Source organism: Jaculus jaculus, chromosome 6 (genome assembly GCF_020740685.1).
Source record: "Jaculus jaculus isolate mJacJac1 chromosome 6, mJacJac1.mat.Y.cur, whole genome shotgun sequence".
NCBI lineage: Eukaryota > Metazoa > Chordata > Mammalia > Rodentia > Dipodidae > Jaculus > Jaculus jaculus.
The window spans coordinates 13,752,794-13,775,664 of record NC_059107.1 but is presented as its reverse complement, the minus strand read 5'-3'; the positions used below and the strand labels follow the sequence as shown (position 1 = coordinate 13,775,664).

The 22,871-nt window shown below is 49.4% G+C and overlaps 1 protein-coding gene across 2 annotated transcripts in view; it reads right to left on the bottom strand.

Moving 5' to 3' along the window:
• Cyfip2 (cytoplasmic FMR1 interacting protein 2) overlaps positions 1-22,871 on the bottom strand; it is a 129,251-nt gene that overhangs the window by 83,549 nt on the left and 22,831 nt on the right. For both annotated transcript variants that reach the window (XM_045151495.1, XM_045151496.1), the window contains 6 exons: positions 20,607-20,696; positions 14,153-14,230; positions 12,032-12,133; positions 7,338-7,519; positions 4,978-5,074; positions 3,750-3,878 (listed from right to left, as the gene is read on the bottom strand). In XM_045151495.1, the coding sequence (XP_045007430.1) occupies positions 3,750-3,878; positions 4,978-5,074; positions 7,338-7,519; positions 12,032-12,133; positions 14,153-14,230; positions 20,607-20,696 (678 nt within the window). The remainder of the gene's footprint in view (positions 1-3,749; positions 3,879-4,977; positions 5,075-7,337; positions 7,520-12,031; positions 12,134-14,152; positions 14,231-20,606; positions 20,697-22,871) is intronic.

Here is a 22,871-nt window from a genome sequence, read left to right as displayed (position 1 = left end):
CTCAAACTCACAGTGATCCCCCTACTCCTGGCTCCTGAGTGCTGGGATGGAAGGTGTGTGCCACCATGCCCGGGTCTAGATATACACACTCTACTTGAGAAACCTAGCAGTCAAGGTGTTTGCCTGCAAAACCAAAGGACCCAGGTTCGATTCCCCAGGACCCATGTAAGCCAGATGCACAAGGTGTTGCATATATCTGGAGTTCATTTGCAGTGGCTGGAGGCCCTGGTGCACCCATTCTCTCTCTCTCTCTCTCAAGTAAATAAATAAATAATAATTAAAAACTTAAAAATATTTAAAAATTTAAAAAATTAAAAAAAAGAACAAGTAAAGACAGAAACACGAGTCTAATTCCATCCAGAAATTTAGTCCAAAGGCTTTAACAAGTATTACTGGTGAGAATGAATCTTTTTTGAAAAACAATTTTTTTTACTTAGTTGAGGCAGAGAGAAACAGAGAGGAAGGGAGGGAGGAAGGAAGGAAGTGGGGAGGGAGGAAATGAATTCGGGCATATCAGGACTTCTTGCCACTGTAAACCACCTCCAGACCCACGCACCACTTTGTGCATCTGGCTTTTAAGTGGGTACTGGGGAATGTAACCCGGGCTGTCAGGCTTTGAATATAGGTGCTTTTAACCACTGAGACGTCTCCCCAGCCTGGCAATGAGCCTTAATTCTCAAAGTACTCTTAGGAGTCAAGTTTGATGCAACAGGTGTGACAGCTTGCCAAAGACACATAGCTAAGTTAAACAGAGAACATATGTCAGGATCTAACCGAGGATCTGACGCCCAAATGCGCAGTGAGGGCCTCTGTGAAGGGGAGGCATTGTTGTATTTACCCCTGGGGTGCCACAGCCCAGCACCTCATAGCACAAACGCACAGGTTCCCAAGGAGCTGTGGTGAGTTTGTTTTGCCTTGATATTCAGCCCATTTACTACTCTGCTCTGATGGGGTAAGGCCAGCTGTGGGGACAGGCAAGTCATTTCTCACTGTGCCTCTCACGGACACCTCGGGAGAAGAACAGGGTATGTTCTGTCCTGTGGGATAAGAGTTTTCCGTGAAGGGCGTGGGGCACCCCATGGTGGCGTCTGCCTTCACTAACACAAGCTGCAGAGTCCTGTGAAACAGCAAAGGAGTGCCAGAGGGGAAAAGCTGGACAGCTCCAAGGAAGGCAGGCAGGGGCAGGGATCAGAAGGCCTGAGAACGCGAAGGCAATAGTTAAGGCTGATTGGTGGATCAGAGTTTGGCGAGCGAGCTTGTAGAAGCTGTGGGCACAGTGGCAGTAACCATCTAGACTTGGCACTGGAGAGGACAGGCCATGGGAGTCTTCATAATCTCTTTGGGTTTCTTTTTATTTACTTATTATGATTGTTATTTTGATGTAGGGTCTCACTGTAGCCCAGACTGACCTGGAATTCACTATGTAGTTCCAGGATGGCCTCAAACTTACTTGGTTCCCCCTACCTCTGCCTCCCAAGTGCTGGGATTAAAGGTGTAGGCCACCGTGGCTGGCCTCTTGGGTTTCTGATGGCCCAGAGGAAGCCAGAGTGAGCAAGTCACAACGCCACACTGCCCTGTGCTACAGCTGAATATAGTTTGTACATGACTTTAACCTCCAATCCATAGGGCATTGACAGGGTGAAACTCAGGCTGGAGAGATGGCTTAGCTGCTAAGGCACTTGCCTGTGAAGCCTCAGGACCCTGGTTCAGTTCCCCAGTACCCACGTAAACCAGATGCACAAAGTGACGCATGCATCTGGAGTTTGTTTTCAGTGGCTTGAGGCCCTGGAGCACCCATTCTTTCTCTCCAATAAATAAATAGAATATTAAAAAGAGGGTGAAACTTGTTGGTTGTGGTGATGAGTAGCACTTATGAGGCAAAGGCAGGAGGGTCCTGAGTTAAAGGCCTGCTTAGGTTACAAAGAGAGTCTCTTTCTCAATAAAAAAAAGAAAAGTGTGGTCAGCATAGCATCAGGAGGCTGAGGTGGGATTGCTATGAATATGAGTTCCAGGTCAGCCTGGAATTACAGTGAGACCCTACCTCATAAAACTAAAACTAAACTAAAATAAATGCAAAAAAATATTGCCATGGTATTTAAAAGTGGAGCCTTTGAGAAATGGCTAGTCAACTAGAGACCTCATAACTGAATAATGGTGGCTTTAAAAGGAGAGGAAGGGGCTGGAGAGATGGCTTAGCGGTTAAGTGATTGCCTGTGAAGCCTAAGGACCCCAGTTCGAGGCTCGGTTCCCCAGGTCCCACGTTAGCCAGATGCACAAGGGGGCGCACACGTCTGGAGTTCTTTTGCAGAGGCTGGAAGCCCTGGCGCGCCCACTCTCTCTCTCTCTCCCTCTATCTGTCTTTCTCTCTGTGTCTGTCGCTCTCAAATAAATAAATAAAAATTAAAAAAAAAATAAAAGGAGAGGAAGAAGGGCTGGAGAGATGGCTTAGTGGTTAAGGTGCTTGCCTGTGAAATCCAAGAGTGCACGTTCAAATCTCCGGGTCCCACATAGCCAGATGCACAGTGCTACAAGTGTGCCACGTCGCATAAGAGGGTACAGACACCTGGAGTTCATTCCCAGTGGTGAAAGGCCCTGGTGTGCCCACTCTCACTCTCTGTCTCTCTCTCAAAAATAAAATAATAATAAAAGGGAAGACGATGGCTCAGCTGTTAAAGCTTGCTTGCAAAGCCTGCTGGCTCAAGTTTCATTCCCCAGTCACCCATGTAAAAGGTGGAGGAATATGGCTGCGTGCATCTGGGGTTCCCATACCCGTGAAAACGGGAGGTGGAGGCAGGAGCATGTGAAGCTCGCGTGTTTGCAGTCTGGCCACAGAGACCCTGCCTCAAAGAGAGGGGAGTCCAAACACCCGGAAGGTTCTTCTGACCTTCACACACACGCTGCAGCATGTATGCATGTGAACACACACAAATAAATAATTAAGGAAAAACTTTTTATAAGGGCTGGAGAGATGGCTTAGCAGTTGAGGTGCTTGCCGGTGAAGTCTAAGGACCTAGGTTTGATTCCCCAGGACCTACGTAAGCCAGATGCACAAGGTGGCACATGTGTCTGGAGTTAATCTGTAGTGGCTGGAGGCCTTGGCATGCCCATCCTCTCCCTCTCCCCTTCCCTCTATCTGCTTCTTTCTCTTTAAATAAATAAATAAACAAAGTAACAAATAAAAACGAGGAATACTGACCACACAGACACTCACACACACCATGCGATGCCCTCTGCAAGCGCCTCACACATTTTGTTACAATAATGAAAAATGGACTAATGCACTTGGAAGCCTCAATGGAGGTGCTAGAAATGTGAAGACAGGAACTGCAACCCAAAGAGAGATGCTCGGCTAACAAGAGCGACGTGAAGGAAAGGAGAGGAGGGAGAACTCTGAGGGACGAGGTCCCAGAAGACGTTGTCACGTGAGCTGTGGGAGAAGTCGGAAGCAGTCAGTAGCAGAAGGGTGGTTACAGCTCCGAAAGCTCTTCCACGTGGCTTAATGGCATTTTCTTTCTTTATTAAAAGAGATATTTATGTAGTCATTTGCTTGAGAGAGTGAGAGACAGAGAGAATTGTGTATGGAAAACATACCCTCCATAAACTCCAGAGATGCACTGGCCGCTTTGCGCAGCTGGCTTTACGTGGGTATTGGGGAATTGAACCCAGGCTGTCAGGCTTTATTTACAAGCAAGCAGCTTTAACCCCTGAGCCAGCACAGTCAAGTGGCGCTGGGGGGGGGGAGGTCTTACCTTGAGGAGCATGTGCTTCTCACTGGGGGTCAGGTACATCTTGTTTTCATAGTAATCCACGCAGATGTTCACGATGTCCGCCAACAGCTCTTCATAGCCTGGGATCACTTCCAGTTGCTGGTGGAGACACTAGAACAGCAGCGCCACCTGCTGGTCAGGCGGGGCATGCGTTCCCCCTGCATCACCCAGAAGGTCCACAGCAGGGCGCTGTGGTGCCCCACTGCAGCCCAGGATGGGGGAGCCTGTATGCTGGCTGGCGCCTGACCCCCCACACCTACTCTTGGATGACAAACAGGCTTGTCTTGGATGACACGCAGGGGACTCAGCCCCTGGAGCCGTCTGCATTGGCCTGGGCAGTTCTGATGGTAGAATGTGCACTCTTGCGCTGAACTGAAAGATAGCTCGGCCGTGAGGCAAGAGGCCGTCACTTTGGTTTGGTTTTGAGGGTGAGGACTTCCCCATGGGGTCTCTCCAGGGAAAGGCAGACGGCCAGCTGGTGCCTCCCTCCTGACAACAGCCAGCAATACAGAAACCCTCTCTCACCCCACCACAGCCCTTCTCTCCACAGGGACAAGTTGCTCCCTGGTGGGCAGCACTGTTGGGGCTCCCTACAGATAGCGGGGGACTGTGATTCTAAAAGTCTCAGAGGAGGGTGGCCTTCTGCAGTGACCAGAAGAGGCCTGCCACCTTCGGGCCTCTGAGATTGGGTTGTGAGGCTGGGAATCCCTGGAGGAGGCAGGGCACCTCTGTGTGCTGGCCTGGTCAAGTCGAGGGCAGGACAGTCAAGCTGTGACAGTCAGAATCCACAAGTGACAATCTAGCCCTGGAAAAGTGGTGGCATTGATCACAGCCATTCCTGCTGGGGCTAAAGGGTTTTAGATGGCATCTCAATGATTTCTCCAGAGTCTTATGAGATAGATTCTCTTAACAGCCACAAAGCAGACGTTTTACAGACGAGGAAACTGCGCCCTGGACTTTGCCCAAGGTGTCACAGTGGGCCAGCTGGTGGTCCTGCTCTTAGCTTCCCTGATTGATGTGGGGCCCCTGCACTGGCTGGGAGGCGCCCAGAGGACCAAGCACGGAGGCTGGAAGGGTCCCCGGTGCAGAGGCTGCAGGCTGCAGCTTTAATGCCCTGTTTTGAAGGCGTTGGAGACAAGGGCGTGGACTGAGCTGTGTGCCTGTCCTCCTCTCCCGGCCCCCCTTCCCTGGGACGGCAGCTGGGACCAACCTGGGTGATGCGGTTGTGGTTGGCCAGGAACATGGACAGGTTCTGCGATTCCTGGATTGACTGGGGGTCAGCCATCTTTCTCAGGAACTGGGCAGCTCTGCAACACAGACGGACGGTGAGGCAAGGAGGGATGTCCAGGCATGACCAGCCTAACCCAGGCCACGGGGCACCCATCCTCACCCAGCCCGCAATCACGCTGGCAGGACGTCAAAGGAGACAGTTGTTGGCAGCCCTTTCTCTGAGGGTGTTTATCACCCCTGTGACAAGGTGCTTGACCTCAAAACGCATGAAGCACCGAACACCTCTGGAATGTGAAAACACTGAAGGGGTGTGAGCCTGCCTCAACCAGGAGAGAGTGGCGAGCCAGGGCTGGGTGGCGCATCCTTGTGCCTGGCTGCGACCCCCCACACTCCGGGGCAAAGAACAGTCACAGGTGGGAAGGCTGTGTTTTTTACAGAAGAACCTCGGCATTCTTGTTCGCTCATTTGCAGTGTTGGGGCCTGAACTCAGGGTGCCGTCCATGCCAGGCGAGCCCTGCACCCCGAACAGCATCTTTAGACCTTTTACTGTTCATTTTGGAAACAGGATCATGCGAAGTTCTCCAGACTGGCCTTGAACTCACTCTGCAGCCCAGGCAAGCAGGCCTCAAGCTCAGAATAACCCACCTGCCTCAGCCTCCTGACTAGTTGGAATGACAGACCCGTGACGCCCGGCCTGGCTTAACCTCGCTATTCTCAACGACAGCATGGCATGAGAACCAGGTGTCTTTAACCTGACCTGACAGTTGGGAAGGAGGATGGGCGCAGAGAACACAAACTGGCTTAGAAGGGACATCCCAGTGCAACCCAGCTGGATGCAGCCATGTCTGGATGAACTGTGAGGACAGACAGCCTGCCTTCCTGGCTCAGTCACGGTGGCAGGAGAGCGTCATAACCTGGAAGTATCTGGGGGAAAAGGGTGCTGTACTGTGGCCACCTGTGACATCTTTGGGAAGTGGTTATTTATTTATTTATTTATTTCAGAGTGACAGACACAGAAAGACAGATAGAGGGAGAGAGAGAGAATGGGCGCGCCAGGGCTTCCAGCCTCTGCAAACGAACTCCAGACGCGTGCGCCCCCTTGGGCATCTGGCTAACGTGGGACCTGGGGAACCGAGCCTCGAACCGGGGTCCTTAGGCTTCACAGGCAAGCGCTTAACCGCTAAGCCATCTCTCCAGCCCGAAGTGGTCATTTCTGATTGGCCTTGGCTACCTCCAGGTTTCACAGCTGACCCAGGAGAATGAAACTATGTAAATCAGTCTGCTTTCGGCCTCCTCTATTACCTTGTAGGCCCAGGAGAATACGGTCCTTTGTACCAGGGACCTAGAAAACTCTTCCGAGGAGATGCCTCCTGACGTGCTGGCCCTTGTCTGAGCCTCAACCACTTCCACGGCTTCCCCTCACTGGCTGGCTATGTCCTGGAGAGGAAGGACCCCCTTCCCAGTCTCTGTCCTTTCTTCAACGCTGACCTGGACAGCCCCACGTCCCTAATTCCCGGAGCGCGCACTGTCATCGCCATCTACTGACGGCAGTGTGACCCAACTGGATCGATGCCAGTCCTTTTCAGACACATGCGTAAGGAGAGGGGGCTGTCTTTATTGAAACACTGGGGTCAAGCTTGGTGGGAAGCTGACGTGGGGCTTCTGGGGGCCTAGGGCAGGAGACTGCCTGAGGAGGGAGCCCACAGAGAGGGCAGTCTGTGAGGACGTTACGAGACCCAGGAGAACTCTCCTGCCAGTGTAACTGGAGGTAGGTAGGCCTGGACTTTGTGGCTTTGTGACATAAACGACATAAGCAGTGGCTTTCTGACTGGTCCAATAGTGCAGTGGGTGCGGGAATCCCTGGTGCTCCCCAGATGGGCGACGCAAGGGCCCGATTCTGTACCGAAATGGGAAGCCTGGCCGAGATCAAATTCTGCAAAGGCCCCACTGCACACGCCACACGATGGCTCTGCTGCGTAGTGAAGGGCAAGTTTAAAAACCAACGAATAGCCGGGCGTGGTGGCGCACGCCTTTAATCCCAGCACTCGGGAGGCAGAGGTAGGAGGATCGCCGTGAGTTCGAGGCCAGCCTGAGACTACATAGTGAATTCCAGGTCAGCCCGAGCCAGAGTGAGACCCTCCCTTGAAAAACCAAAACCAAAACCAAACCAAACAAAACAAAAAAAACAACGAATGACCTTTGAGAAGGACCCGGCTGGCCCAGGGTGAGTGCCCGCCCTCCTGTGGGCAGAGTTGGCCCTGCTGCGTGGGGAATGGCCAGCTGGGAGCCAGGCGGCGACCCCTGGAGCAGGGTCCGCGTGGCCGGGGCGCGGTGCCTGACCTCTTGTAGGCAGAGTGGTCGTTCTTGACGCTGCACTTCATGTTCTTCAGCTCGTCCAGGACGGCAAACATGTTGATGAACTTGCCGAGGGTCAGCAGGTAGGCCTCGGAGACGAAGTCCTTCCTGCGCTCGGCGTGGCACAGGCGCTTCACCTCGCTGCAGAAGCGCTCGATGGCCTTGCGCTGCAAGCAGAGGGCGGCAGGTCAGGAGAGGGCAGCCTGGCGGCCGGGGCCGCAGCGCACCCTCGGGAAGGGGCAGGCCCAGAGTCCTCCGGAGTCCTCACCAGAGCCAGTGTGGGGACAGAAGAACCCACCATGTCCCTGAGAAGTCTGTAATTCCGCAGCTGATTTCCGCAGGGGAGCCTGGGACCTGCCCCATGCAAGTCCACCCAGTGGACTGATCCGGCGCCCACCTGCTAGGGGACAGTGTGAGGGCCCTCAGCGCCCCCAAGTCAGGCCGCAGGCAGCGAGGAGGTGGACGCCAAGAATGTGAGTGACATCCTGAGGGAGGGAGTGGCTCATTTGTCAGGGAAGGATGGGCTGAGCACCCACTGTGGGCCACACATCACCCTAGGCCCTGGGGTGAAGCAGAGAACAAAACAGGACCTTGTATCCTAAACACCAAAAGAAGAACAAGTTCTGTCCATGAGAATTTCATACCTGCTGTGGTGAGAAATGAGGTGGTGAGGCTGGGAAAGCTCAAAAGAGCTGTCCCTTAAAGAGAAAGAGATCACCAAGAAGGGACTTTCAGAAAAAACAGTTTAAGCCGGGCATGGGGGCGCACGCCTTTAATCCCAGCACTCGGGAGGCGGAGGTGGGGAGAACACTGTGTGTTCGAGGCCACCCTGAGATTACTGCATAGTAAATTCCAGGACAGCCTGGGCTAGACTGAGCCCCTACCTCAAACTCCCTCTCCCACAAATAAACAAACAAATAAATAAGTAAGTAAGTAAAAACAGTTTGAAAGACGGGAGGAGAAAGATATGAGGATAACTGAGCCAGCGTGAGCAGCCAGTGCAAAGGCCCTGAGGCAAGCGTGAGGGGCGGGATTTTAGAAAATTTGAGTCCAGGGATGGAGTAGTGAGCCCTGGAGAGGCCACGCACTCTCGAGGGTCTCTGTGAGCTCCTGGGCTGTGACCACGTGTGAATTAGGGAGCAGTGGGGTTCTGACATGAGGCGCTGTGGTCTGAGCCACACGGGGGCTGTGGAGGCGAGCAGCCTGCAGTGGCAAAGACAGAAGCGTGAGACCAGGTAAGAAGCGTTAGCCTGTTCAGTGGGCTCACTAACTGACTGGTAATTCTGCTCCTAGGAATTTACCGTAAAGCCATGCAGAAACATAATGAGGGCTGGAGTGATGGCTCAGTGGTTAAGGTGCTTGCCTGTGAAGCCTGAGGACCCAGGTTTGACTCTCCAGTACCCATGTAAGCCAGATGCACAAGGTGGCGCATGTGTCTGGGGTTCGTCTGCAGTGGGTGGAGACCTATATTCTCTCTCTCTCTTAAGTAAATATATATTTTAAAAACTTGATGATAGAAACTAGTAAGTGTATGTTCAATGTTTGTTCATCACAGCTCCGAAGTGGACACACCCACGCGCCCATCAAATGTGAGTGAGCAAAATGTGGTGAATGCAAACAACAAAATGCTGTTCAGTCACGCAAAGGACGGAATTCTCATACTCGCTTCACCACGGATGACCCTCAAAGACATGACGTTCATTGAAAGCAGCCAGAACGGGCAAATTCCCAGGCCTGAGTAGAGTAGTGGCTGTCCAGGGCTTGGAGATGTGGGGACCGCACAGGTGGTGGCTGAAGGCGAGGCACTGCAGAATAACTGAAGTGATGGAACGGAGCTCTGGAGGGACTGGAGAGTGCTGGACGGCTCACAACACACGGGCGACTTACGTAATGACATCATATCTCTACAGACCTGTCACTGGAATAAAAAGGGAGCCCCCCCCCCCATACCTGAGAAGCTGCTATTGCAGTAATGGAGGGTCAGCAGGCAAGAAAGAAAGCTGAGAAAAGCCGGCAGGGAGTGGAAGGAGGAAAGGGGCAAGGCCAAGGGCAACGAGGGGAAGAGGAGGGACGTGGAAATACGAGCTCTGCTTCTCCACAAGCCTGCAGCGCCCAGCCGCCACCGGGTGGCTTCCACCTTCTACCTTGATGGCACGCCATGGGCAGTCGGCTGAGCACTGGAAGCACAACTGCCGAGGCTGAGGAGGGCAATTTTTAACTTGGCTTTGTTTCTTTTCGCAAGGTAGGGTCTCACTCTAGCTCAGGCTGACTACTCTGTAGTCTCAGGGTGGCCTCGAACTCACGGCGATCCTCCTACCTCTGCCTCCCGAGTGCTGGGATTAAAGCTGGCGTAACTTGGCTTTTTCCTATCCGCAGTTGCAGGTGACTCATTGCCGCAGCTTGACAGTGAGTTCTTCCACACCCTCCCTTCTCACTGGGAGTTCCTCTACTTAACGCTCATTTTCCGATGGCTCTTTGCTCTTGGATCTGCCTCCCAAGCAGACTTTGGGCTGCAGGAACCTAGGTCATCTCTGACACTAATAACAGCAGCCTCGAAACCTTGTAACTGGGGAACAGGGCTCCACTTGGCCACATGGACCTCGCGTATCCCTTCCATGATCGAGGCAGCGAGTTAAGAGTTAGATAGGGTGATGAGGCAAGCACTGTTCACGAGGGGGTCAGGAAGGTGAAGCGAGTCAGACACGGGGCTAGGAGGTGGCCGAGTGGCGTCTGACCTGGCATTGCTTCTAGAACGTTCACGGAGCTGCAGTGGCACTTCCCCCCTCTCGAAGTCCCAGTTCCTGTCCCTGGGCACCTGCGCTGTGCTGGATGCTGGGTGTAGGGTGGGAACGAGCCCGAGCTGGGAGTCCACACATGCCCTGCCCCCGAGGGAGCCCTGCGGTGGTGCATGTTGTCCACCCTGAGGTCCAGTCTGGCCCTGACGTTCACAGGCACAGCAACCTGTTTCACCTGTCATTCCCCAGCCAGCTTCCCTGTCACCCAGGGAAGTCCTCAGCCCTCTCCCTGCCTCCGCTTCCGGACCTCTCGACTGCTCTCTTGCTCCTGCTCCCTGCTCCCCCTCTCGGCCTTTTTCTGCTCCCACTGCCCATCCATAACCCACATAGCGGCCAGATGCTGTCCTAAGACACCCGTCAAAAAGCAACCCGCCGGGCGCTGTGATGCGTGCCTTTAATCCCAGCACTTGGGAGGCAGAGGGAGAAGGATCGCTGTGAATTTGAGGCCACCCTGAAAAATGTAGTGAATTCCAGGTCAGCCTGGGCCAGAGTGAGACCCTACCTCGAAAAACAAAACAACAAAAAACCCCCCAAAACGAGCAAACAAACAAAGAGCAGCGACTGGAGGAAGGGATTTATTCTGGCTAGCAGGTCTGCAGGGGAAGCTTCCTGATGGCTGGGGCAGGCAGGGCACGAGCAGGGGCTGGACACCATCTTTACACAACGGGTTGAAAACAGAAGCAGGGACAGTGGGAGCTGAACTCTAGGAAAAGGGGGGCTGGGCTCTAACACCCCTAAGCTGGCCCCCAATAACACACCCCCTCCAGCAGGGCTCAGCCTTCCAAACTGCTATCAGCCGGGAACCAAGCGTTCAAAACAGTTGAGTTTATAGGGGACACTCAACTCCAACCACCACAAACCTTCAGTCAGATCCTGTCCCTAAACTTCTCATGGCCCTTGAATAAAAGTTCGTGTCCAGCAGTGTTCTGTCTCTTTGGGTCCCTGTCCCCCTTTTACCCTCCCTTGGACTACTCTCTCACAGTCACTGCCCTGATTCGTTTATTTGAGAGACAGAAAGAGAGGGAAGGATGGAGGGAGGGAGAGAGAGAAAGAGAGAGAAAATAGATGCACCAGGGCTTCCAGCCACTGCAAACAAACTCCCGATGCATGCACCACCTTGTGCAATCTGGCTAACGTGGGTCCTGGGGAATCGAACCCAGGTCCTTTGGCTTTGCAGGTAAGTGCCTTAACTGCTAAGCCATCTCTCCAACCCGCTTTCCTGTATTCTTGAACAGTGACTCCTTCAGGCTTTGGCACCGTCTCCCTGGAGTCCTTCTCAAGACTGTCACAAACCAACCCTTCCCGTGTCCCAGGTCTCATTTCTTTTTCTTTTTTTTTAAATTTTATTTATTTATTTATTTGAGAGCAACAGACACAGAGAGAAAGACAGATAGAGGGAGAGAGAGAGAATGGGCGCGCCAGGGCTTCCAGCCTCTGCAAACGAACTCCAGACGCGTGCGCCCCCTTGTGCATCTGGCTAACGTGGGACCTGGGGAACCAAGCCTCGAACCAGGGTCCCTAGGCTTCACAGGCAAGCGCTTAACCGCTAAGCCATCTCTCCAGCCCCCAGGTCTCATTTCTAATCACCTTGTCCTTCAAGTGGTGCCCACCCACTGAGACTGTGCAACTCAGAACTTATGGATCTTATTTTATTTGTGGCATCATCTTTATTATCATTATTTTTTTTTTTGTAGCCAGTCTTTTCCTGTGTCCCAAACACATGACACCTCGCTGGGCCATGACTTAGGTGAGGGCAGAGCTTTCCTAGCTCATCACGGGGGCGCTGGTGGCTCATGTATCAGGAGGAAGTTCAACCCCAGAGTCTGAACAATGGGGGGTCTTTTCGAGCCTCCTGCTGTGGACCCGCCTCCCGCGCCCACTCACCTGGAAGTACATGAACTTCATCAGCTTGGTGACCTCGGGCTCCAGTACCTCCACCGTCTTCTCGTAGATCTCCACCCGGTTGGGCTGCTCATTGCATTTCACCTGCGGAGGGAGAGGAGGTTTCACAGGCCAGGCGCCCCGCTGCTGCCCATGAGTAAGGCCCCGTGTCTTGTTCACGTGTGGAACCTCGCCAGGGATGGTCTCCCTGGGGAGAGGAGTCTGCAGGCGCCTTGTCTGATAGACTCGCGGGCCGAAAGCACCCGGAGGCTGCTCTGTACCTGCGCCCCGGCCCGAGGTAGACACACAGCTGGAGAGATGCACGAGGTTCCCTGCCTCTCCCTCCCCTGCTCGAGTGAGCCTGAGACAGAGGAGAGTTTGGCCCTTGTTCTGGACCTACTGGGGACAAAGCTGCCCCAGCCGCACCCAGGCCAATATTGCCAACCTAAGCTGTGCCATAGAGACCCACTGCGCCTGCCCAGAGGGATTAAGCCAGCGCACACGGCAGATAGTCTTCAAACACGAGAACCGAGCCTGCCAACAAGTCAACTGGATATCACAGGACAGCCTTATTTCTTTCTTTTTTGAAAGCAGGTCTTGCTGTGGCTCAGGCTCAGGCTCGCCTGGCACTGGTGATCCTCCTGCCTCCCAGCTGCTGAGATTACAGCATTGTATGCTTGGCGTAACGGCAATTTATTCTTCTTCTCACAATTCTAAAATTATAGTTTTTGCTACCAAGAAAAGAAGCCAGGTGTGGTGGCTCACATCTTTAATCTCAGCACTTGGGAGGCAGAGGTAGGAGGATCAACGTGAGTTCAAGGCCACCCTGGGACTACATAGTGAGTTCCGGGTCAGCCTGGGCTAGAGCGAGAACCTACCTTGTAAAACCAAAACGAACGAAAGAAATAAAATGAAAGAAATAAAGAAAAGAGCCAAGGGCCAGGAGAGATGGCTCAATGTTAAAGGTGTTTGCTTGCAAGGACTGCCAAACAGGTTCAATTCCTTAGCCACCCACGTAAAGCCAGACGGGCATTTGACTGCGGCAGCAAAAGACTCTGGCACATTCCCCTGCGTGTGCGCATACACACACAGATAATTATTTTAAATAAGCTTGGAAATGGAAACATTTAATATACTGGAGGACAATGTTTAGTGGATGAGTAAATAGATCAATAACATGATCATACAAGCACTGTTTTTATGAACTGTTCGAAGGAGATGGATCTGTGTGAATTACATTGAAAGACGGCCGCCATCAACTCACAGGCAAAAATGGTCACAGATAAATTTGCGCTGATCCTGGTTTTATTTGTCAGTTTGGTTTTGCAGCTCTGGGGGTAGAAACCAGGGTTTGGTGCCCCAGGACCTTGGGCTTGCTTAGCAAGCACGCGACCACCAAACTACTCGTCTAGTTAAATCCCATTTTAAGAAATTTCACTTTCTAAAACAAAACAAAATTCTGCGTTCATGTGTTCATTCATAATACAGGCTTAGGAATTCTGAAAGCTTACAAAACAAACTTAATAACAATTGTCACTAAACAGGAGGACTAAGGCAAAGGGGAAGAAATAATGTCTGCTGATTTGACACACCTGTGGTTTGTTGATTCTGTTACAATAAGGTCCACTAATTATATAGTGACAATGATGATAATAAAAATATCTGCATTTCTCAACATGGAAAAAGTTGGTAATGAAGAAGTAAGTTGGAAAGCAGGCAATATTTAAATCATTGCTTGGGCAGTGCTAATGATTTACAAAATAATATTCATGCCAGGAAAAAGATGCAGAAGATATCTGTGGTGAGTGCCCAGTGATTTATCCTGGAGAGGGAAGGGTTTGGGCAGTGGAGTGAGATCATGATTTCTTTCTTTGTATACTTTAGCAATGGTTTGGGTGACAGATGGTATATGTAGCTTTTGAAATAAATACTGTGTGTACTGGGTGCCAGCAGAGAGTTTTTAAGTCCCTAGGCACAGGTCCTTGTCATCAGTTTTATGGGAAGTCTTTGTCACTGTGCCTTAGGTAAGAGCTAACCCCTGTCATATGGAGACCTCATTCTTCTTTACCTGGGGGGAGTGACACCCCCCCAAGGGCAAGAGAGACCCAGGAAGGACCGCCTCACCTGGGGAATGGCCCGGGAGCAGCTGCGCCAGGTGTACAGCATGACGGCATACTCGTGCCCCTCCTCCAGCATCTCGTTCTGAAACAGCAGGGAGAAGTCACACCGAGTCCCCCGGGCTGCTCGGCGGCCCCGTTCTCAACCCAAGACGCCATCTGTGGCCCCCAGTGACAGCAGCCGCAGCACCCGAGGACTTGGCAGAAGCGCAGGATCTAGGCTGTCTCGGGGCTATGGAATAAGAAGCTGGGCAATGTGTACCCGCTGTGAGTCTGAGAAGGATCTCCGTATCACCCTCACTGGACGGCCCAGGACTCAACAACCAGGTCACCTTTTACTTTTTTTTTTTTAACAGACTAAAATGTTGTTATAGACATGTAATTTGTTTACCCAAGTCTTCAGTAAAATGAATTTTACAACAGAACACTACCCCCAAAGCCGATACCAAGGAAATAAAGGTTCAGTACTACAAAAGCATCCCTTGCTCTTCATTTATTCATTCGCCGATTTTTCTCACCCCTTTGGACAGACATTTAGACTACCACTTCCATGTTTAACTTTATAACTGCAATACAAAATAATCGCTTTTGTCTCCTTCCACTGTGCAAAATACAATAGGCTCCCAACAAGTATTTCTTTATTGCTGAAGCAGGACTACGACTACATTTGTAGGTCACCTTTCTTAAATAGAGAGAGGCCACCTTGGAATGAATGAGGCAGAACTATATAGCATAAAGTGTCCCAGATATGGCTTTTGCAGGAAGATAAACAATGGCATGTCCTACATAACACAGCCAAAATGAGCAATTGCCTGACAGGTTGGAAACACCAATCAGTCGTCATGTGAACGTCCATCAGGCTTTGCTCAGCATGCTCTTCGTGGAACAGGGATATTTTAGATTACTTGATACACCATAGAAGTACTTTGTCACTACTCCAGTATATGAGGTACTACATAGGAATTATACTGTGATATTATAATATTTAGTACCATCATGAGTGCTTATTTTATGAGCAGGACAATGATCAGCATCAAGTTTTTTTTTTAATTTTTAAAAAATTTTTTATTTATTTATTTGAGAGCGACAGACACAGAGAGAAAGGTAGAGGGAGAGAGAGACAATGGGCATGCCAGGGCTTCCAGCCTCTGCAAACAAACTCCAGACACGGGCACCCCCTTGTGCATCTGGCTAACGTGGGACCTGGGGAACCGAGCCTCGAACCAGGGTCCTTAGGCTTCACAGGCAAGCGCTTAACCGCTAAGCCATCTTTCCAGCCCAAGCATCAAGTTTTTAAAAGCAATCATTAGAGCAGATGGCATAACCAATGCAACATGAAAATGAACCTGGAAACACGCGGCTGACTCACATGCCTGAGAAGTGAGCCAGTGGGGAGAGTCCCAAACTCAAGGTCCAAGTATCTGGGCTCAAATTTCAGCTTCACTGCTCAGTAATGCTGTGTAAGAAATCAGCCTAAAATGGCCCAGTTAGCATCTGTTAAATGGCAATGAGAATTATGTTCTCATAGCATTCTGGGACAATGAACTCAAACTGGAGGTTAACTCAAACTGGAGAAGAACGAGAAAGGGAGTTGGGAGAATTATCTGGCAGTGCCACAAAACATTAGCATCCAGTCACCATGTGGCCTTGCATCCACTCCTGAATCCACACCCAAGAAAACTGAAAATGCGCCCACACAATGCTTATGTGGACTTCACATTGGCAGATGCCGGAGCAGTTAGTCATGGTGGAAAGAACCCAAACGTCCAGCAACTAATGAGTGGGCAGGTAACAAACAGCCCCGCATGGATAGTCCTCCACACGGAGTGAGGATGTGCTGACCTCTGCTACAACATGCCCTTAGACACTGCACCAGGCGAAGAAGCCACACACCCAGGGCCACATGTCGTGTGGTTTATTTAGCTGAGATGTCCAGAATAGGCACCTCAATGAAGCCAGTGTGCTAGAGGATGCTGGGAGCACAGGGAGAGAGGAAGTGGAGTGGCTGCGAAGGGATCTAGAGATCACTACGAGTGAAGGGAATCACATGGTGGCGGTAGTTATGTAAAGTCACGCAACACTGTGAAGATGATTAAAACAATACTGAGGGCTGGAGAGATGGCTTAGCTGGTAAGGCACTTGCCTGCAAAGCTAAAGGACCGAGGTTCAATTCCCCAGATACACAGGTAGCTCATGCTTGTGGAGTCCATTTGCAATGGCTGAAGTCCCTTGCATGCCAAATCTCTCTGTCTCTCTCTCTGCCTCTTTCCCAAATATAAATGAAAATAAAACATAAAAATGTTTTTTTGAAAAAATACTGTTTCACATTTTAGATGGTTTTAGGTTAAGAAACGAATACTAAGCCACCTGTCTTTGTAAATGTTTGTACCCAAACAAAAATGAAATTTTATTAATTTAATTTTGAATCTCTGTTTCCTATCCACTTCATAATATCTTGTTAGGACAGGATCAGATGAAATTTGGAGCTTATTATTACAATTCCATTCATCAGCACACGTCACTGACGAATCAGTCTCAATCCTTAGTTTAGAAAATGTAAGTCAGTAACGTGCTGTCCTTGAGATCAGAAAGGACCAAGACCAGCCCGTAGGTCTCCCATACCCCATCGCTGCTTGAGAACTCATGTCAAAAGGGGAAGTGACAGAAATGTAAAGATCACTTGTCTATTTTTAGCCCCAAACGGCCACAGCAGGGGTAATTTCAATTCACTGAGCCACTGAGTATTGCCATACGCATCCCTGGGTTCCGGGCCCCGCACGTATGTGGTGAGGACAGCCGGTGAGGGTGTGTGCTCGGACCCGACAGACAGCTCGGCTAGAGCCGGCGCTGGTTAACCTGGACAACAGAGGTCGGGAGGCGATGGTGCAGTGAGCTCTGGGTGGGGTCTTGGGGCACTTGAGTTCTGGCACTGTCTCTCCTTGGGTCCATCTTTTACTTCAGTTTCCTCACTTAGAAATAAGGAATGTGGGCAGCTTCTAGAAATTTCTCCCTTCAGCAAGACAAAAGAGTCTCTATAGAGCTCTCAGAAAGGAATTGTTTGTATTTTTTTTTTTTCTTGAGGCAAGGCCAACAGACTGGCCTCTTTTTATTATTACTGTTATAGACAGAAAGAGACAGTGAATGAGGGAGACAGAGAGAATTGGTGTGCCGGGGCCTCTTCCACTGAACTCTAACTCCAGATGTGTGTGCCACCTAGTGGGCACGTGCAACCTTGCGTGCTTGCTTCACTTTGTGCGTCTGGCTTACCTGGGGCCTGGGAGACTGGGACATGGTTCCTTAGGCTTCACACGCAGGCGCCTTAACCACTAAGCCATCTCTCCAGCCCTCGTACCTCTTTTTAACCCAGGAATAGCCAGGTTGGGTTTCTGATGTGAAGTACTTGTGCCTCAGGTAAATAAACCTTGGAAGTTAATGATATTTCCTCATAGTGGCGTTAGGGAACAAATAGTCAGCCTCAGAGCCAGCCTTTCCTGAAGACTTAACTCTCCATGTTCCTGACTTGCTGTTTCTGGGACACCCTAGTCAGCCTGGTTCTAGCAGACGGCAATGCCAGATGGCGTTAACCTCCAGCACATCTCATTCAGTGGTTCTCCTACCATACCCCAAGGCTGCCACCTTTAGCCTTTGATGCCTCCAGCAATGATCATTTTCAGAATCTTAAACAGTCATTTGTTCCATTCACTCTTTATAACACATCCACATGTAACTAACAAAAACTTCTGTTTGAAGCTGGGCTCTGCTACCCTCTCTCCCATGGAAGACTATTTGTTTATTCTACTGCTTGTAGTTTTTCTGAAACAAGTTAAAGCTCTGAGCATATCACTGTACTTCCAGATAAAGCCTTCTTTATTCTTTCTTTATTATCAAGAACATATTTGGTGTGGATGCAGCATGTGTTGTTACCATCTTTTGCCTCCTCCCTGTCCCCATTCTGCAGGGGGCCCCCCTCAGTGGGGTTGCTGGTATTTCCCATGGGGTTGTAGTTTATACGTTGTGGGAGCAGCAGTCAGTTATTGAGGGGAGGCAGTACCTCTGGTCATGACCTGTGACCAGTCAGAGCCTTTTAAAAGGAGATTAAGCTGAAATCAGGTCATGAGGGCAGGCCCTAATCAATCTGATGTTTTGTCTACTAAGAAGTAAATAGCATGGGTGCACAAGGAGACGCCAGGCCTGTGCACAGTGAGGGCGAAGCCACAAGCAGCCACCTGCCAGCCAAGGAAAGAGCCTCAGGAGGAGCCGAGCCCACAGACGCCTGCCACAGGACTTCCAGGCCCCAGAGCCGTGGGCAAGAAACAGGTGTGGCTTACACCACTCGGTCTGTGGAATTTTGTAATGGTGACCTCAGCCAAGCAGACAGCCTCCAGGGACAGACCCCTGTCTCCATCAAAGGCCCAGCTGCCCTACATGTACCTGAAAGCCCAAATTCTTGGCAGGGGAAAAGCCCTGGAAATTCTGTGTCTCTATTCGTCCTGGATCCACACCTGCTACATCCACCACCCTGGCTTCCTCCTCTCTCACTTCTACAGTCCCACAGGAGACCACAGAGCACAGCAGAAGAGCTCAGCACTGGGAAGCAGGTTCACCTGAGGACTCCCTAGTTGCAGGATTACGAACAATGTGCTTATTAACTTCTCTATGTCTTAGTTTTCTCATCTCTACAATGGGTATAATGACCCCCTTGCACATCGCTGGGTTACAATGATGGTCTGATGATATCATGTAGGAGAATGTCCCACACACATTTTAAGGGGAAACATTACAAAAGATCTTATTACCATCCCACAGGCCAGACTCAAAAGCCACAGCCATCACCAAATGTTCTCTGGCTCTCTCAAAGCCCCTTTAAAAACCTCAGAATTCTGAGCGTGGTAGCACACATCTTTAATCCCAGCACTCGGGAGGCAGAGGCAGGAGGAATCACTGTGAACTCGAGGCCACCCTGAGACTACATAGTGAATCCCAGGTCAGCCTGAACTAGAGTGAGACCCTACCTGGAAAAACAAAACAAAACAAAACAAAAACCTCAGAACATTAAACTTTTTTTTCTAAATATTTGATTTATTTTAGAGAGAGAGAGAGAGACACAGAGCGAAGGACAGAATGGGTGTACCAGGGCCTCCAGCCGCTGAAAATGAACTCCAGATGCATGTGCCATCTTGTGCATCACTGGCTTATGTGGGTTCTAGGGAATGGAACCTGGATTCTTAGACACTGCAGACAAATGCCTTAACTACCAAGCCATCTCTTTAGCCCAAACATAAAACCTTTACCACATTTAGCTTATATACAGTTTTATTTGTTTGCAGAAAGGAGTCCTGAGCACCAAATTTAACAGACTGTCCTGAGTTTAGATTTCTCTCCTGTCAGCCATGAGGCTCTAGTTACATTTCTTAACTTTTAGGGACCCCAGCTTTTCCCATCTGTGAATGGGCACAATAACAGAATTTCCTCACAGGGTCTGTGTAAGGAATAAATGAGACAACAATTTAAATTAGTGTCAGCATGGCTGTAGGAATGGCTTAGTGGTTAAGGTGCTTGCCTACAAAGCCAGTGGACCCAGGTTCGATTCTCCAGGACCCACGTAAGCCAGATGCACAAGGGGGTGTATGCATCTGGAGTTCATTTGCAGAAGCTGGAGGCCCTGGCATGTTCATTCTTCCTCTCTCTCTCTCTCCCCCTCTCAAATAAAGAACATAAAAAAAAATAGTGTCTGCACACAAAATGTACTTACTAAATGATCAGGTTGTCTATTCCCCACCCAACTCACTTGAGAATTGAAACTGGCCCCACAAATCCTTGACTCATTCCACAGCATATTCCATACTCAGCGAACTAGCAGGGTTTTCTGAGACAAAGCTATAGGATACACTTGGCCCAGTGACAGGCAGGGCCTGTGAAAGAAGAACCTCACTCTTCAAAGTTCAGTGCTACCTGAAAACAAAACTAACAGACGCTAGAGGGAGGGTGATGACCCCTCCACCCGACTCCTAGGATCAGATCTGAAGAAAGCAAGCAAGAACGGGCTTACTCATGAATGATTTAGGCCACCGGCTTCCTAGAATCCATAACTCTGTCATTCTAAAGCCAACATTAATGTGGTTTTTGGAGGAACTTCTTGCTTTGTTCAGACAGAGAATTCCTCACAGAGAGACCTGTGAAGTATGTAGTACCAGGCAGGTCAGCATCACTCATGAATGTACAAATGCTCGGCAAAGTGACAGCGTGGCTTGGTTGGGTCCCACAGTCAAGACAATGGGCAAGGCTGGGGGTCAAGGGGCGCAGCATGGGCATGGAAGGGGTGTGTCTATAGACTCCAGATGGGCTACAGCTGGGCTGACTGAGATAGGGCATCTCAGGGTAGGTGAATTTGGTCCATGGTCCTCCTGCTAGAGCAGGGTGCATGTTTGCACCCACGGGTCCCGCGAGTCATGGAGACTTACCATGCTGGAGTGGACTGTTGCCTGCTCAATGTACCTTGCGATTCCCGTGACAAATGCATTCCTGTCCTCGAAGTTCGTGTCGAAGTTGGCCTGCGCAAGTAGAGGAGAGGAGGAGCACTCGGTTGTTGGAAAACGAATCCAAGGTGGCTGGATAGTTAGGGGGGGGGGCTAAACAGCTGCCAACAAAACCCACCAGCTTTCTGTGGGAGCCCACTACCACATTACCTCTCAGCTCGCCCCTCAAAGCTCAGCTGAGGATGGGGCAACACTTGCCTTGGAAGCAGATGCCTGTGTTCCCAAATACCAAGTTTTAATTCCAGTTACTTAGAAACCCGTTCACTAATGTTTATTCATATGTTAAATATGCTGACATCAAAATCCATCTTATACTCATGTCACCATGAATATGATCCCAAGCACAAGAAAAACGTATTTCCAGCTGAAAATGCACTAATTACTGCTGAATTTAATTCTGCTGCTTCGTCTTTGTTGATGTGCTTTTGCTTTTCCTTCAGAATATAGTTTGCTTTGTTTGAAAATTTAATTATGGTAAAGACAAAAAGCCCCAAAACATTTTATCTTGCTGAAATATTCTCTAGTGGGGAGTAGCAATGTATTTCGTGTTTGTAACCTATGTCTCCTATCTATATTTTTAAAATATATTTTAATTTACTGGGACAGGAGAGAGAGGTGGGGAAAAAAGAATGAGCATTCCAGGGCCTCTTGCCACTGTCAACAAACTCCAGATACATGAACCACTTTGTGCATCAGAATTGAACCCACGCCTTCAGGCTTTGCAAACACGTACCTTTAATCACTGAGCCATCTCTCCAGACCTCAAATCTATATTTTTGTTTCACTATCTCTAACACTGCACAAAACATTTTTAATGTTTTAGAAGTATTGAGAATGGAATGCCATCCTTTATTATTCACAGCCCCTTATAATATTTTGGTGGGCATACTTGGGATGTGCCCAGCATATTTTCATAGAAGATTATTATCAAGTAAGTATTCAAAACCATAAGAAAAAAGCTATTGCAATAAAGAAAACAGAGAAGCAAATGTTTTAATCACACAAATCCAGATAGGAGCTAAAAGTCAGGTCATGCAAGACTGCTCCAGACATTCAGAGACACGTCCTCAGGAGCATATGGACAAAAAAGATCCTTACAGCAGGTTTTATGATGAAAAATCAAAACTGAGAACAAAGCAAAAGGCTTGACAAACAACAGTCTACTCCCACGTGGAGTTCTACGTGCCACGAGGAGATTCAACAGGATGGGCACTGCTGTAGCGCTGCCACGGAAAAGGACCCGGCATGTTTGTCTTTGGTTAATTTTGAGACAGCCCAGGCTGGCCTAGAACTCACTATGTAGCCAGAGCTGGTCTCAGACTCCCAATAATCCTCCTTCCTCAGCCTCCCAAGGGCTGGGGTTACAGGTGTGAGCCATCATATCCAGCTCTACAATAAATCTTAAGAAAAAAGCAAATCACAGAGTAATATATATTAAATATACAAGTCTCATATATGTATGTATATATATATATATATATATATATATATATATATATACACACACACACACACACACACACACACACATACAGGACATATATGTGTGTGTATATATATACACATGCATATATATACATACATACATGCTATTCCATTCTCAATGGTTTCTAACACATTAAAAATATACATACATCATGGGCTGGAGAAATGGCTTAGCGGTTAAGCGCAAACCTGTGAAGCCTAAGGACCCAGGTTTGATTCCTCAGGTCCCACATAAGCCAGATGTACAAGGGGGGGGGGGTGCATGCAACTGGAATTCATTTGCAGTAGCTGGAGGCCCTGGCATGCCCATTCTCATTCTTTCTCTCTCTCCCTCTCTCTGTCTCTAATAAATAAATAAAAATAAAATCTTACATGCTAGGCATGGTGGTGCACGCCTTTAATCCCAGACCTTGGAGGGCAGAGGTAGGAGAATCACCATGGGTTTGAGGCCACTCTGAGACTACAAAGTGAATTCCAGGTCAGCCTGGGTGACAGTGAGACCCTACCTTAAACCCACCCCTCCCAAAAATATATGTATGGACTATACATATGGGAATACTTTATTTATTATACTTTTCTATATTGGTTATAATAAAACATTTATATCATAAAATCAAAACATATTTATGTTTTTAAATTTTTTATTCTGGGTTAGAAGATAATCTTTATCTTCTAAATTTATTCAAAATCAAATTTATGAACTGA